Source organism: Scophthalmus maximus, chromosome 18, assembly GCF_022379125.1.
Source record: "Scophthalmus maximus strain ysfricsl-2021 chromosome 18, ASM2237912v1, whole genome shotgun sequence".
NCBI lineage: Eukaryota > Metazoa > Chordata > Actinopteri > Pleuronectiformes > Scophthalmidae > Scophthalmus > Scophthalmus maximus.
Window position 1 is genome coordinate 1637185 of NC_061532.1, and position 12130 is coordinate 1649314.

Consider the following 12130-nt stretch of genomic DNA (forward strand, 5'->3'; position numbering starts at 1 on the left):
GGTCCATTAGCTGTTGGTTCTGTGTGCGGCAGAAAAAAATCTGTGTTTTCGGCTCAGCCCAGGCAGCGTAAATCAAACACAAAAAAATGGTGCAGACCGCACCTCAAAACACGGCGAGTGCAATTTGTAAACTTCATTTGTTGTCACCTTAAGAGACGTGCTGGCGTGTGACGCTGCAACTCCGGGGTTTTGGCTGAGTGGTCAGTGCATCGGTCTCGCATCGGCTAGAGCACTAAAATCACAACAACAAAGAGGGGGCGAAAAGCTTTCTCCAAAATCGCTTACTGACCCTTTAATTGGTTTGACATAAAGGACAAAAAAATTATTTAACTGATCTGATTTAATAGAAGAGAACGTTGTAAAGCTCCCTATTTCTTTTAAAATCTGTAGTCGTAGTATAGTGTCTGTAGTATTTTTTGCCTTTGTCTCATTCAGTACATAGTCTTTGCATCACTATTTATTCATTTCAGGACTCAATACTTCACAAACTGGGTGTGTAGGATTGTGCTGCATTCAGGATTTCTTGTTTATTCATTTGTGTCTAGCAAGTTCCCAAGTAATGATAATGTGTAAATGGACTGAAAACTGCAACTCCATTGGCTAAAGGCCAATGATGATAGTTTTAACCACCAGGGAGCAGTGCAGCAGCATGATTCAGTTCCATTACATGCATCATATGTCCAGAAGTATGTGGACATGCTGTATGTGAAAGACAAACATCTCAGTCCACACATCCAGATTGAATTGAGTTCTTTATATTTCACAGGCACACAGGTGAATGACATTCTTTACAGAAGTACACAATCTAGGGTTCCTCACTTTGAGGCAAAATGCATAACATGCAAAACTTTTGTCGGTGCTACAATGAGTAGCATGTACGGAGCGTAGTGCATTGCACTGGTACACTGGGATAAAGAAATAGCGTTCAGGCTGCTACATTTTCAAGACATCATCAGACTGAGTAAGCTCTTAATGCTAAGAATTCTTCATAAAAATGTTTTTCAAGAAGAAGGATTAGATTTCGGACAATTGATAATAATATAAATTCACGGTCACTTTAAAAAGATTTTAAACCTTTTTAGAAGTTGTTGTATTTTCATCTGTTTTCACTTTGCTTCTGTTTGGAGAAAATACAATGTGGGCTCAGTTTCAGTAAAAAATAGTCTCTCTAGTTTAGAGTAGGATGTGGCTGGTCCTGTAGCTCTGGATGAGAGGAATCAGTTCAGACATGTCGGAGATGTCAGGGTAAGCATTCATCACCTGCTCCACTGTGTTCTGAGGGAAGAGGGTGCTCAGCTGGCTCCTCAGCTCTCTCCTCAGCTCGCTGGATGGGCGCTCGTCCCGGCCGTTGAGCCGGGCAACAGAGAGGCTGCCCTGCACCCATGGGTCCCTGGGCAATGTGTGGGTCTGTCTGTTGGAGGGCTGACTGAAGTACTGCTTCTCTGAAACATGGCTGGGATATTTCCCTTCATGTGGAGGCAGAGCTGAGCAGGAGGCCCATGCTGGATGCTGGTGGTGGTGATGGGGAGACTTCCTGGTCTGTTGGTAACTACACATGCACAGGCTATAAGCGGAGTGCTTGCAGGACAGTGAGCAGCTGTGAGGATGGCAACCTTCTCCTCTCAGACAGGGCCTGTTGGTGTTCCCGCTGAATGACTCTGAGAGGGAGAAGTCATCATTGCCCAGACTGCAGCTGGCCACTCCACTGCTGTAGCTGTGGGTAGGGCGCTCCACGCTATAGGGCATGTCTTGGCTGTAAAGGCGGGACATGGAGCTCTCCATGGAGCCAAAGGCCTCGTCCACGTATATGCTTGGACAGTGGTGGACGCTTCCCGGGCTAGTGGAGTCTCTCTGATGGAAGAACTGCTCACTGGGTGAAGCCCTATGTGACTGCTCCTCTGTGCTCAGGGCTGGAGGGGTGGAGGAGCTATACCCGAGCTCGGGCTGGTACAAAGCAGGGCAGAATTGTGTGTCCTGCAGGCTCGGTTTGGGTGAAGAGTTCTTGGCTCTGTCTCTCAGTGCCCTCAGCTCATCAGCCACAGACAGCTGTGATTGGTTGGCCCGCTCTGGGTGGTAGAACTTGCACTTCACTCCATAGGTACACTTCTTTCCTGAAAGAAAACAAGAACAGGTTCCTTACAGCGCACGCACAAACTCTTTTTCCAACTTAAAACACCTTGTTGGCTTCCAACAAATTAGCTGTGACTCTACAGTAATTCTCATCATATACAAGTGAACTCCAGCATGATCCTGCTCCCACAGTGTGTATGTTTCAGATCCAGTAACTGAGTGACACTCCTCAGCTGTTCGCCCTGGACAGATAGATGTCCCTCCACAACTTCCATGGTCACTATGGAATAAGGAAGGACAAGAAAAACGCTCCCTGCTGGCTCCATTCTTCCCTGATCCAGTCTCTATTTGTCTACCATCAAATAAATATTGTGTTTTTAAAAAAAATTGACAATCTCTAATCAGCAAAGAGATTATGTTGCTTTGAAGTCCTTGTTTCAGTGAAGACAGACCTCACTTTAAAAGGTGTCTATAAAGACGTAGCACAGGGGCAGAGATATTTTTTTCTCACAGTTTGGAACGCAGCTTCTAAGTACGCTTGTCTCTTGAAAATGTCAAAACTCCAGTTTGGGCGATGTTCATGGACTTCCTCTATGTGCTGAGAATCTTTTAGTCTTGTGAAATGTTTTCTAAACCAGTTGAATGCTCTCAGAAACACACTGTGGTCAGCTGCTGCCTGTCCTGCATGTCTCACACTGGATTTTTTGTTCCAACAGCGAGACATTAGTGAACATTTCTGTGCAGCACTGTCCAGATGGATAGTAACTCATCATGTTAACAAAGCACAAAGAAGTACAAATACATATTTGTATGTTTGCTATCTGTCAATTTAAAGCATGGTTTTGTTGCATTTATTTATCACACGTGCGAGGCATGAGCCTAAAGATGACACATCTTTCACCAACTGTCTGCCAAGACAGTGAACGCCTCACAAATTCAATGACTGACAGTCATGTAGCATTCTGCAGACTCATCACAACACATACAAATTGAACGTAGTATACACTGCACAATGTCCTGTTAGGCACTTTATGACCTTTGTTTTCACTGGCTCCTGAGCTGCTCCTTATTGTACAGGTTTCTGTTTTGACCACCCAAAACAGAACAAGGAAGTGTAACCTGGGCAATGGTGTCTGTTGCACGCTGGAACAAAATGTGAACCAACCGTATGGACAGTGCTGCAGCTTGTTGTCCGGGGTCCAGGGCTTCCTCCTCATGAAGTCATCGATGGTGGGACCGTTTCTGCCCAGAGGATCATATGGAGGCATGAACCTGCATCAGCACAGAGACACAGTTAGGATCAAGTCACATTGATAGTGGGGCCAAAACCTGTTTTCATTTCCCTCCAGAACCTGTGCACACAATCCCATGCTGCCCAGCCAGTGTACCCTGACCTCCAACCACCATCACTCTTACTTGTCGTTGGCAAAGGTGTACATCAGCAGCCTCTCTTCTATGAACTTTTTCCACTGGGGATTCTCGGTCTGAAGGTCACGGTAGTTGTCGTTGGACACAATGATTCCATCTGAGTCGAAGGCCAGCTTGACGATGTAGCGGTCATCGTAGCACACCACCCTCTTACCATTCACGCAGCGAGATGGTGTGTACACTAGGATCTTCCTGCTCTCAAGCTCATGGAGGATGTGCTGACCTACGAGACACATGACAACTGCGCTGTTTGTCATTGTTCACTTTCAAGCCTGTGTCCTGAAAATTATTGAAAGATGAAACAAGGGTGTGTTTGTGTTTCTGTTAACATTATGTGAATATTTTGTTAAGTTACCACTAGAATATCTGATGCTGCAGCACAGTTTCCACTTGTAGTGACTCAAACTGAATCAACATGTTTCATGGTTCAGGTCAGTGACAAATCCTGGTCTGGTTTAATACAGAAAAACTTCTCTGGACCTGAACCTGGTCTGTGCGACAGTCGTAAGCTTCATACGTCCACCATCCTCCACCATCACCTCTTCATTACTCCACTGCTCTTACAGTAATGTAGCTTCATTCATTAAGACATAAGTGGCCTCTGAACATGATCCAGCAGTGTGTGTGTGTGTGTGTGTGTGTGTGTGTGTGTGTGTGTGTGTGTGTGTGTGCGTGCGTTTCAGTTACTGCTGTCAAGATACCGTCTATGCTGGCATGGCTCTCCTGTTCTCTGATAGGCTATACATTATAAGTTATAAGAGGAAACAACCTTTTTTAAATCGAGATAACGAGTTAATGTCTCATTATAACGAGATAAAAAATGCAAGCATGGCAGTTCTCAGCTTCCGTATTAGAGCCCTACAAAGACAAGGCAGATTAAATTCAAATATTTTGCATTGTTTTTCTTATGGGTAGGATAATTGAAATATCAATATACTGTATGAGCACACCACAAGACCATGTTACATAACCATAAAATAACATGGTCTGCATGAATAACGGATGAAGGTTCCCTTGTTTCAGTTGTGTTGGGCAATCTCTCGTTGGTGCTAAATTTGAAATGCTCTGTGAAGATGTCATTGCAGGTGAACAGATGTGTTCAGAGACAAGTGAGCTGCACGTTGCTGTCCATATGAGCTCTTCTCTTCATTATAGTTTTGATAGTGAGCTTTACAGCACACTCATAAAAGTTGTGAAACTGTACTTGGCACTGTACTTGGTGGTTTCTTGTGAACTGCTCATTGCCGCTTTCAGGCAATAATCTATTTTTGGCTGCTGTCAATCTAAACTGGCAACAGCTGCCAAGCAGAGTGAAGATAAGAGATAATGGAAACTTACCAGCCGCAGGTACACGTATAAAGAATTTAATATGTCAGCACAGTTATGAAGAATATGTTTGTTTCTTATTTAATTAATTGTTGGAGACTTTTGTTCATATTTCTAGCTAATGTAGATACTGTCTCAACAAGCTCCACGAAGGACACTCTTCTGGCTTCTACTTCTTTTTTCTTTTTTTTCTTTTTCAAATGAAACGAAGTGTAAAACCCCTTGTTTCCTGTGTGACTTGTTCCTACGGTACATGCACCTGCTTGTAAACGTTTCAAATTGTGGGGAAGCTTCACATTAGAGGTTGCATAAATAATGTTAACTTGATATTACCTGATAAACAGAGGCACATCTGATATTTCCTTACAAAAGTCTCTGTTTGAAAAGTGCTTTTCTTAAAATGCCCCATAGTGAATTTCATTATGTTTGATGGTGACAACATCCCCACGCTGCTCAAGATAATCAACAACTGACAATTATACAACCAGATGATGGAGTTTCATGTCCAAAGAGTGTGTTTGTAAATTCATGTTTTCAAATTGTTAAAATATGAACAGCTACATGTAATGTGAAAATGTAGAGAGACAAACCCACAGATTATGATCATGCTTCAGCTTTACAGTGGTCTAGCCTATATTAGCTCATTGCTTTGTTTTTTTCCGCTCAACAGCCACTGTCCTCATCAGCAGGCCGCTGATTCCAGCTTCAGACAGATGAAACAGAGAACTAGTGAACATGGAGCGAGAGAGACCAAAGCAGAGCTAAAAGGAGAGTAAATATCAGGCTTGAATATGACAGATGGACTCCACAGGATGCTACTGTTGCATCTGTAGTGTCAAAAATTAATTTTAAATTAACTTTCAAGTGGAAGTCACACCGATGACATGCTGGGTGAACCTTTTGGGCAGGTTACTGTTGAGATATTGTGTGTTAAGAGATTCTGAAATTCTTATATTGACAGATGAATTATGAGCATGTCTGTGCTGAAGCTAGAGGCTACATGACCAAATCTAATAACGCCTTTGTTGACTCACAGGATTTAGACAGAATGGGACAGAGAAAGTGCGGTAAACAGCAGCGCTGTGTGAATGGGTAAATTTGACTTGTACTGTAAAGCGTTTTGAGTGGTCAGTAAAACGAGTAAAGCACATATAGATACAGTTAATTTACCTTTAAGAAAATAAACCTCACTTAAAGCTTGTGGCATTATCCTCTAACCGCCCACACAGTGCTTTGGCTCAATCATGTGACCTCACCTGTGATGGGCGTTTCTGGTCGTGGCTGTTCCTTCCTCCACAGGGGAACGAACACGGTGATGTCGCGCAGCCCTTTGTCCCAGAACCAGCTCACTGCCAGCTGAAGACCCTGGCATGAAAACACCTTCTTGTCGCCATGACTACAAAAACAGAAACCAGAGTTAAAATTAAAAAACAGAACCAACTTCTTCTTTTGTGCTTCTGTGCACATTGTGCACACACACTTCTCCATTTTTGAGGAAGTGGACGTGTCACAAGGCATGTGAAATGACAGACAGACTTCTGTAAAACACAGAGATGAGTAATTCGGCACAGGACTGAGGCTGTTCACGTGCATGTTGCCAGAAGCAGAGATCCTTATTAACTGAAGAAAATGCAAATCATTGCTCTTTAAATGTCACTGGAAAGGTTAAGATTGGTATTTTATACAATAGCAGTTTTACAAGTTTTTCTTAATGTGACAAGATCATGACAAAAAGAAGGCCTCCCTACTCATTTTAATTCTTGAACTGAGACACTTATCTACTCTAGACCTTGAAAAGGTTACTGAAAAGTATAGGAATGGGTAAGTGAGGAGAGTAACTTGTATTATGAGCACAGCTAAGGCTCATCTGCTTTCAGTTCAGTCTGTTCAAGCTCACCTCACAAACACATGTTCTTTTTCATAAACGTACTGTAACACTCACATTACCAGGATGTTCTCAACAAGGAAACTGCATCGTTTAGCCTGCAGGTTTCTGTCAGAGAAGCCTTTGAGGACACATTTCAGACTAATTGGGGAAAGTTTGTCCAAATGCTTTCCAGTCCGACACACACACACACACTCACACACACACACGAACACACACTAATGCATGCACGCGCACACACACACACACACACACACACACACACGCACACCTCTTCCTTTCTCCTTCAGGCAAAACAATCCAGTTTACTCTTCTTTTGTCCATCCTGATAAAAGAAGTGTTTACAAGTGTTCCAGTGCAGGTGTGCCTGCATGTGGGGGTTCTCCTTGTTTTCGACAGCAGGAAGAGGTGAGACACTTGTGAGATAGCTCTGTCTTGCATATTTGCTGGAAATATATGACTTGGGAGGTTATCTCCAATTTATCAATTTTAAAGCTGATCAGCTGATCATTTTATAGAGACAGTCTAAAGTGTACATTGATCAGACAATTATTTCCCATCATATGATGTCATATGATCATCAAGAAGTCACAAGAAACTGAAAATAACATAATTCGTATGTATTCTAATGTATTTGTCCCTGCATCCTATTGGAATAAAGACATGACCTAAAGCTTATATAGATGGAAAAATCATTGATGATGATATGGTCAGATAGTAACATCTTACTGCCCTTTCATATATGTGACTTTGCACTATTCTGAATCAGCACCTGAGTGAAATGTTGCTGTGTGTGTGTCGTCTGTTTAGTGCTGTGCGGTTGGTGCACAGTGAGTATGTCAGAGGTGTTTGATGCTGCTGGAAATGTGGATGAGAGCAGATCAGCCAAAAGAGGCTAAAACACAGTAACGCTGAGTGGGACAACACAGTGAGGTGCTTATGCTCTGTGCATCATCTTTACAAACATTCCTTTCATTCATTGTCAACATGTAACATGATGTACTTGTAACATGGAGTGCTACCCATCATGTGAAAACTGTTATATGATTAAGTTTTAAAAAATAAAAAGTTTCCTTGGGCTAAGAAGTTACAGATTTATCAAAGGAAACCAGTGCTGCATCCTGCAGACAGCAAGGTTAAAGACAGGGTCGAGAAAAAGCTGGTAGTGTGGTGCATAATGGGAAATGTAGGATTCAGGGATTTTGGATCTCAAGCTATCCCAGGGAATGAAAGTCTTGAAATCTGCTGCTTCACATTTGACAATTCTTTTTAAAATCTCACAAGTGCAATATTAAAGTAGCTGACGTGCTCCTGTATCAAGCTAATAAAGTGAACAGGGTTGGACGTGAGGATAATTCAGGTGAGCTTTAGCAGATGAGTATAACTGTGAAACAAGGCAGACGGAAGGGAAGAGACAGGGAGAAGCATGATGAGAGTCTCTCGCGCTGCAGGCTGGATTACAGATACTGCTCTACCTGGGGATGGATGTAGGACCGTAAATACTTACACCCTCTTCCAATTGAATTATCTCCTTACAGGAAGATGTGTTGTGAAACCTCTCTTTTTTTTCCCATTTCAAACTAATATCACGCGCTTCATCTACTAAGTTATTTGTTTGAGCAAATTTTGACTCCGAACTTCCTTGTTACCGGATTTAGACTCAGGTAACGGTGGCAACTGTGAGATCCTATGATGTCGAAATTTCCAATGATTGAACATGTCAGTTTGTCCTTTAGGCACCAAACAATCTTGAGCTGAGTGGACAAAAAAAGAAGAATATTGCCGCCACACACATGTGTTTTCACTTCCCACATCTGATGGAAATGTGTTGTGATCACATCAAGATTTGACACAACTGAAGATGCTTTAGTACCAAAAACAATGATTTAAAAACTGAAATAGTGTGCTGGTAATGTTCTTTCTCTTCTTTTTTTCTTTCAACATTAATAAACATTTCAGTTCTGCTCAAACCTCAAGAAAGTATTTTCCAAGCAGTAAAATGTATTTTTCTATCGATCATGTACATGGTCGTGGTGTATGGCTTGGTCTAAGAAATAAAGGCCAGTTGGACAGAGATTGAAAGTAACTGAGTACATTTACCACTATATTTGTCTGAGAGCTGAGTTACTTTTCAGATTAAGATTTCACACACACACACACACACACACACACACACACACACACACACACAGTCATGTTGATTGACTTTTAAAAATGTTATGCAATATTGAGATTGCATATCCAATTATCCAATGAAAAATAAAGTAGTTAAAATCAGCAGCACATTAACTAGAGTTATTATTGAGGCAGCTGTTATAACCATAATAATAATATAAAAATAATGATATAAAATGAAGAGTAGACTCACCTCATGGCCACATTACTTCCATCTATGACTACTGGTCTGAAACCAACCACCAGCTCTCTGTCTGCTCCAGGTCTGGGCTGACTGGGACTGGGGCTGCAGCCTCTTGGCACCAGCTTGGGACTGTTTGGGAAACTTTTCTCGTTGTAGGTACTGGTCTGGCAGGTCTTTATCAGCTCCTCCAGGATGTCATTGGTCTGGGCATCCTGGCGGAGGCTTTCCAGGACCCTCAGGATGTCAGCGTGAGAGTATCCTAACTTGAGAAATCGTTCCACTTTGGCGTGCTGCTGCTGGTGGTCCATCGTGAACACTGAGTCAGAGTGTGTCTTTCTCCTCCTCGGTCCTGTCAGGACTGTAGGTCAGGGCAATCCTTTTCGCCACCTTATTCTGGCTCATCTGCGTCTCCACAGTGACGGGCTGTGTTTTGGAACAGTTGACAGGTGTCAAAAGGGGACCTGTGTCACTGAAAACACAAGAAGTAACGCTGTGGTTTAACAGGGGTTTTTTCAGACAAATCAATTGTGGTTGGACTCCTGCTGACAGAATCTGCTCAGCCTACCACAACCTCATGACTGTTAACGCAAGCGCAAACACTGGCTGACGTCATGTTGGTTAAGAAACCCCCTGTCACACACAGCAGAAGAGGAAGCTGAGGGTCCACGTTGATCTCTGGTCTTATTTTACCACCACTGCCACTGAGGTCAGTTGCCAAAACAGTTTATCGAATGGAACTGGTGTGAATGAAAGTGTGGGCATTAATGTCATGGGCCTCATCCCATCTCAAACATGTTATACTGCACTTTCTGGAAACCACCTGAACTTCATGGCCAAAGAAATTATACTGATGTATCTGTAGGTGAGAACTGATGAATGACTCAACCCAGTCCTTCCACTTTTACTCCAACGAGCAGAGCTATTCTGAGCGCAAAAGTCAAACAAGCGTCTCACATGGTGTTAAACCTGAAACAATGAAAACACAAAAGTACTCTGAGCATACTGAGAGGGCATGTCGAAAAATAAAAGTAACCAATATCCTGAACTGAACTTCTTCTCTTTGGTCCCTGACAAAACATGTCCAAGCATTTTTCTTTGTAAAGTAATTCTGATCCTTGACATGCAATGTGTATAGATTAACTTTGACTGCTTTTGATGTGTCAACTTGACATTTGAAGAATGAGGAATAAAAGCAATAACAATTGTACATCCTATTCAAAAACACATACCGTAGAATGGACTTGACTTCACAGACAAAGATGTTTTTTTCTGACACATCCTCCCTCTGCTTGGCTTTGCACAGGCTTTGCTTTAACCTGCAACTAACCACATCCTCTGAAGAGCTTCTTTTTTTTCCCTCCTGAAAATGAAGACTTTGATAATCTGTGCTTGTTTGCCTCACATTTCCCAACTCCACCACCTTTGCTCTTTCCAGTACCGTACAAAAGTCAGTACACAAACTCATCCTGACACCTACTCCTTTCTTGCAATCTGAGACATGACACGTCTTAACAAGACAAAACCACAGGCTATTGCTGACAATTCATGTTTAACAGGAAAAGCAGAGCTACACCATCACATGACTGAAATTGTCTCTCTTATTTTGTACTTACACATTCAGCTAGCCGTGGATCGGAGCAGGTCCCTCTGACAGTCTCTCTGTGTGTGAGCTGCACACAGTCAGTCATTTAATCACTCAGTTAGTCAGTAAGTCAGTTGCTGTGAGAGGCAGACTGGTCTGTGTGAAGTTGCTCTTATTACTCAGAGGAGGAAGTGAGTGCTCAATGCTGAGAAAACAAAAGTATCTGTGACCAGCAAGGAAGCGAGCACACTGTAAATTTATGATCACTACTTCCTCGTCAGAAGTCAGTGTTGATCTGGGAGACTGAAGGATTTACTTCCCCCTTGTCCCCTGTTTCTCGGAGCTCCATGGTGTGGTGAAATAAATGCTATCGTAGAGCACAGGAAGCCTGCCAAGGTTACATGGGCGTCAGACTGTTGAGGTGTTGTTAGTCATTCAGACATTTTACTAGGGCTTTTTTTATAGGCAAATGTATGAGCAAATTTAACAACATCCAATGGGTGTATAAGGTGCCTGAAAGAGCTTCTATTCATCATATTATTTGTGTGAAATGATATAGTACAGTTTAAAGCAAAAGTTCAGTATTTGGGGAGTAATGAAGCTACAGCAGGCAGCTGGTTAGCTCAAGTGCTGAAAACTGGGGGAAACAGCTGGACCATACTCTGTGTATGGAGAGTGAATGGACTAAATGGTATTGTAGCGCTTTTCTAGTCAAGTAAGTGAAGTCACATTCACTGTTGCCTTATTTTTTGCTGGACTGACCACGGTCCATTACATCATGAATTTGTGATCACCACTTCACACTTTGCCATGCAACTGACTGAAATTGCACAACATTTTGCAAAGAGGGCTGTTTACAACTTGGCCACTACAGACTATTCACAACCCCTTTGTTTAAAGATTAATTTATTACATTTTTTTCATAAAAGCACAGAGACAGTTTTTGGACAAACCTTGATTCCAGTTGGGTCAGAAAGATGGAGGCAGAGAGGCAGCTTGCCACCCAGACAGAGGCTGTGCGCTGTGTGACAAAGTGGAGACAGATATTCTGTCGCTTCCAACTTTTTTCTCTGGGTGACCAAGTAAATCAGTAACCCCATTTACAGCACAGCTGTTGTCTTTATCTCACAGCTTTACTTTGTAAGAACGAACCGATTACAACACCAGGATTTTAGCAGAGCAGAAGCTTGGAAGGGGCTTGAAAGGGACTGCTGGTTTACATGTAGTCTTAATGCGTTTTAGTCACTATTTCATACTGTTCGGTAGTCTGACAACAGAAACAGAAATATAAATGAGAAGAGCTTTACTGGCTGTATTAAAATACGGTAAATGTGACCACAGAGAGGAGGAGTGAAGAGAACAGATGAAGGGATAAAACTGGTTGAGACTAGACTTCCTCAATTTTGCACATGGACCGTCCAGCCATAGTTTTCGACCCAGTTTGCTAATTAACAGATATGAGAGTTGTACAATCGTTTCA

At 42.4% G+C, this 12130-nt stretch overlaps 1 protein-coding gene across 4 annotated transcripts; it reads right to left on the reverse strand.

Annotated features, from left to right (window-relative positions):
• Positions 1-739: 739 nt before the first annotated feature.
• LOC118290355 (probable ribonuclease ZC3H12D) lies at positions 740-11620 on the reverse strand. 4 transcript variants are annotated; one of them, XM_035617955.2, is made up of 7 exons: positions 10682-10922; positions 10298-10428; positions 9078-9537; positions 6081-6220; positions 3487-3721; positions 3236-3342; positions 740-2111 (listed from the first exon to the last, which is right to left on the reverse strand). In XM_035617955.2, exons 3-7 carry the CDS (start codon positions 9374-9376, stop codon positions 1174-1176), a joined length of 1719 nt encoding a protein of 572 aa, XP_035473848.2. In that variant the 5' UTR covers positions 9377-9537; positions 10298-10428; positions 10682-10922; the 3' UTR covers positions 740-1173. The 4 variants fall into 4 exon arrangements, with proteins under 4 accessions (XP_035473848.2, XP_047184683.1, XP_047184684.1 ...); XM_047328727.1 differs by lacking the exons at positions 10298-10428; positions 10682-10922 and adding an exon at positions 11604-11620; XM_047328728.1 differs by lacking the exon at positions 10298-10428 and having other exon boundaries at positions 9078-9491.
• Positions 11621-12130: the final 510 nt, after the last annotated feature.

Coding starts and splice junctions, on each gene's coding strand:
- LOC118290355 (XM_047328727.1), bottom strand. CDS start 9,376: ATGGACCACCAGCAGCAGCACGCCAAAGTGGAACGATTTCTCAAGTTA. Junction 6,221..9,077: donor GGAAGTAATGTGGCCATGAG/GTGAGTCTACTC, acceptor CTGTTTTTGTAG/TCATGGCGACAAGAAGGTGT. Junction 3,343..3,486: donor TACACCTTTGCCAACGACAA/GTAAGAGTGATG, acceptor GTGCTGATGCAG/GTTCATGCCTCCATATGATC.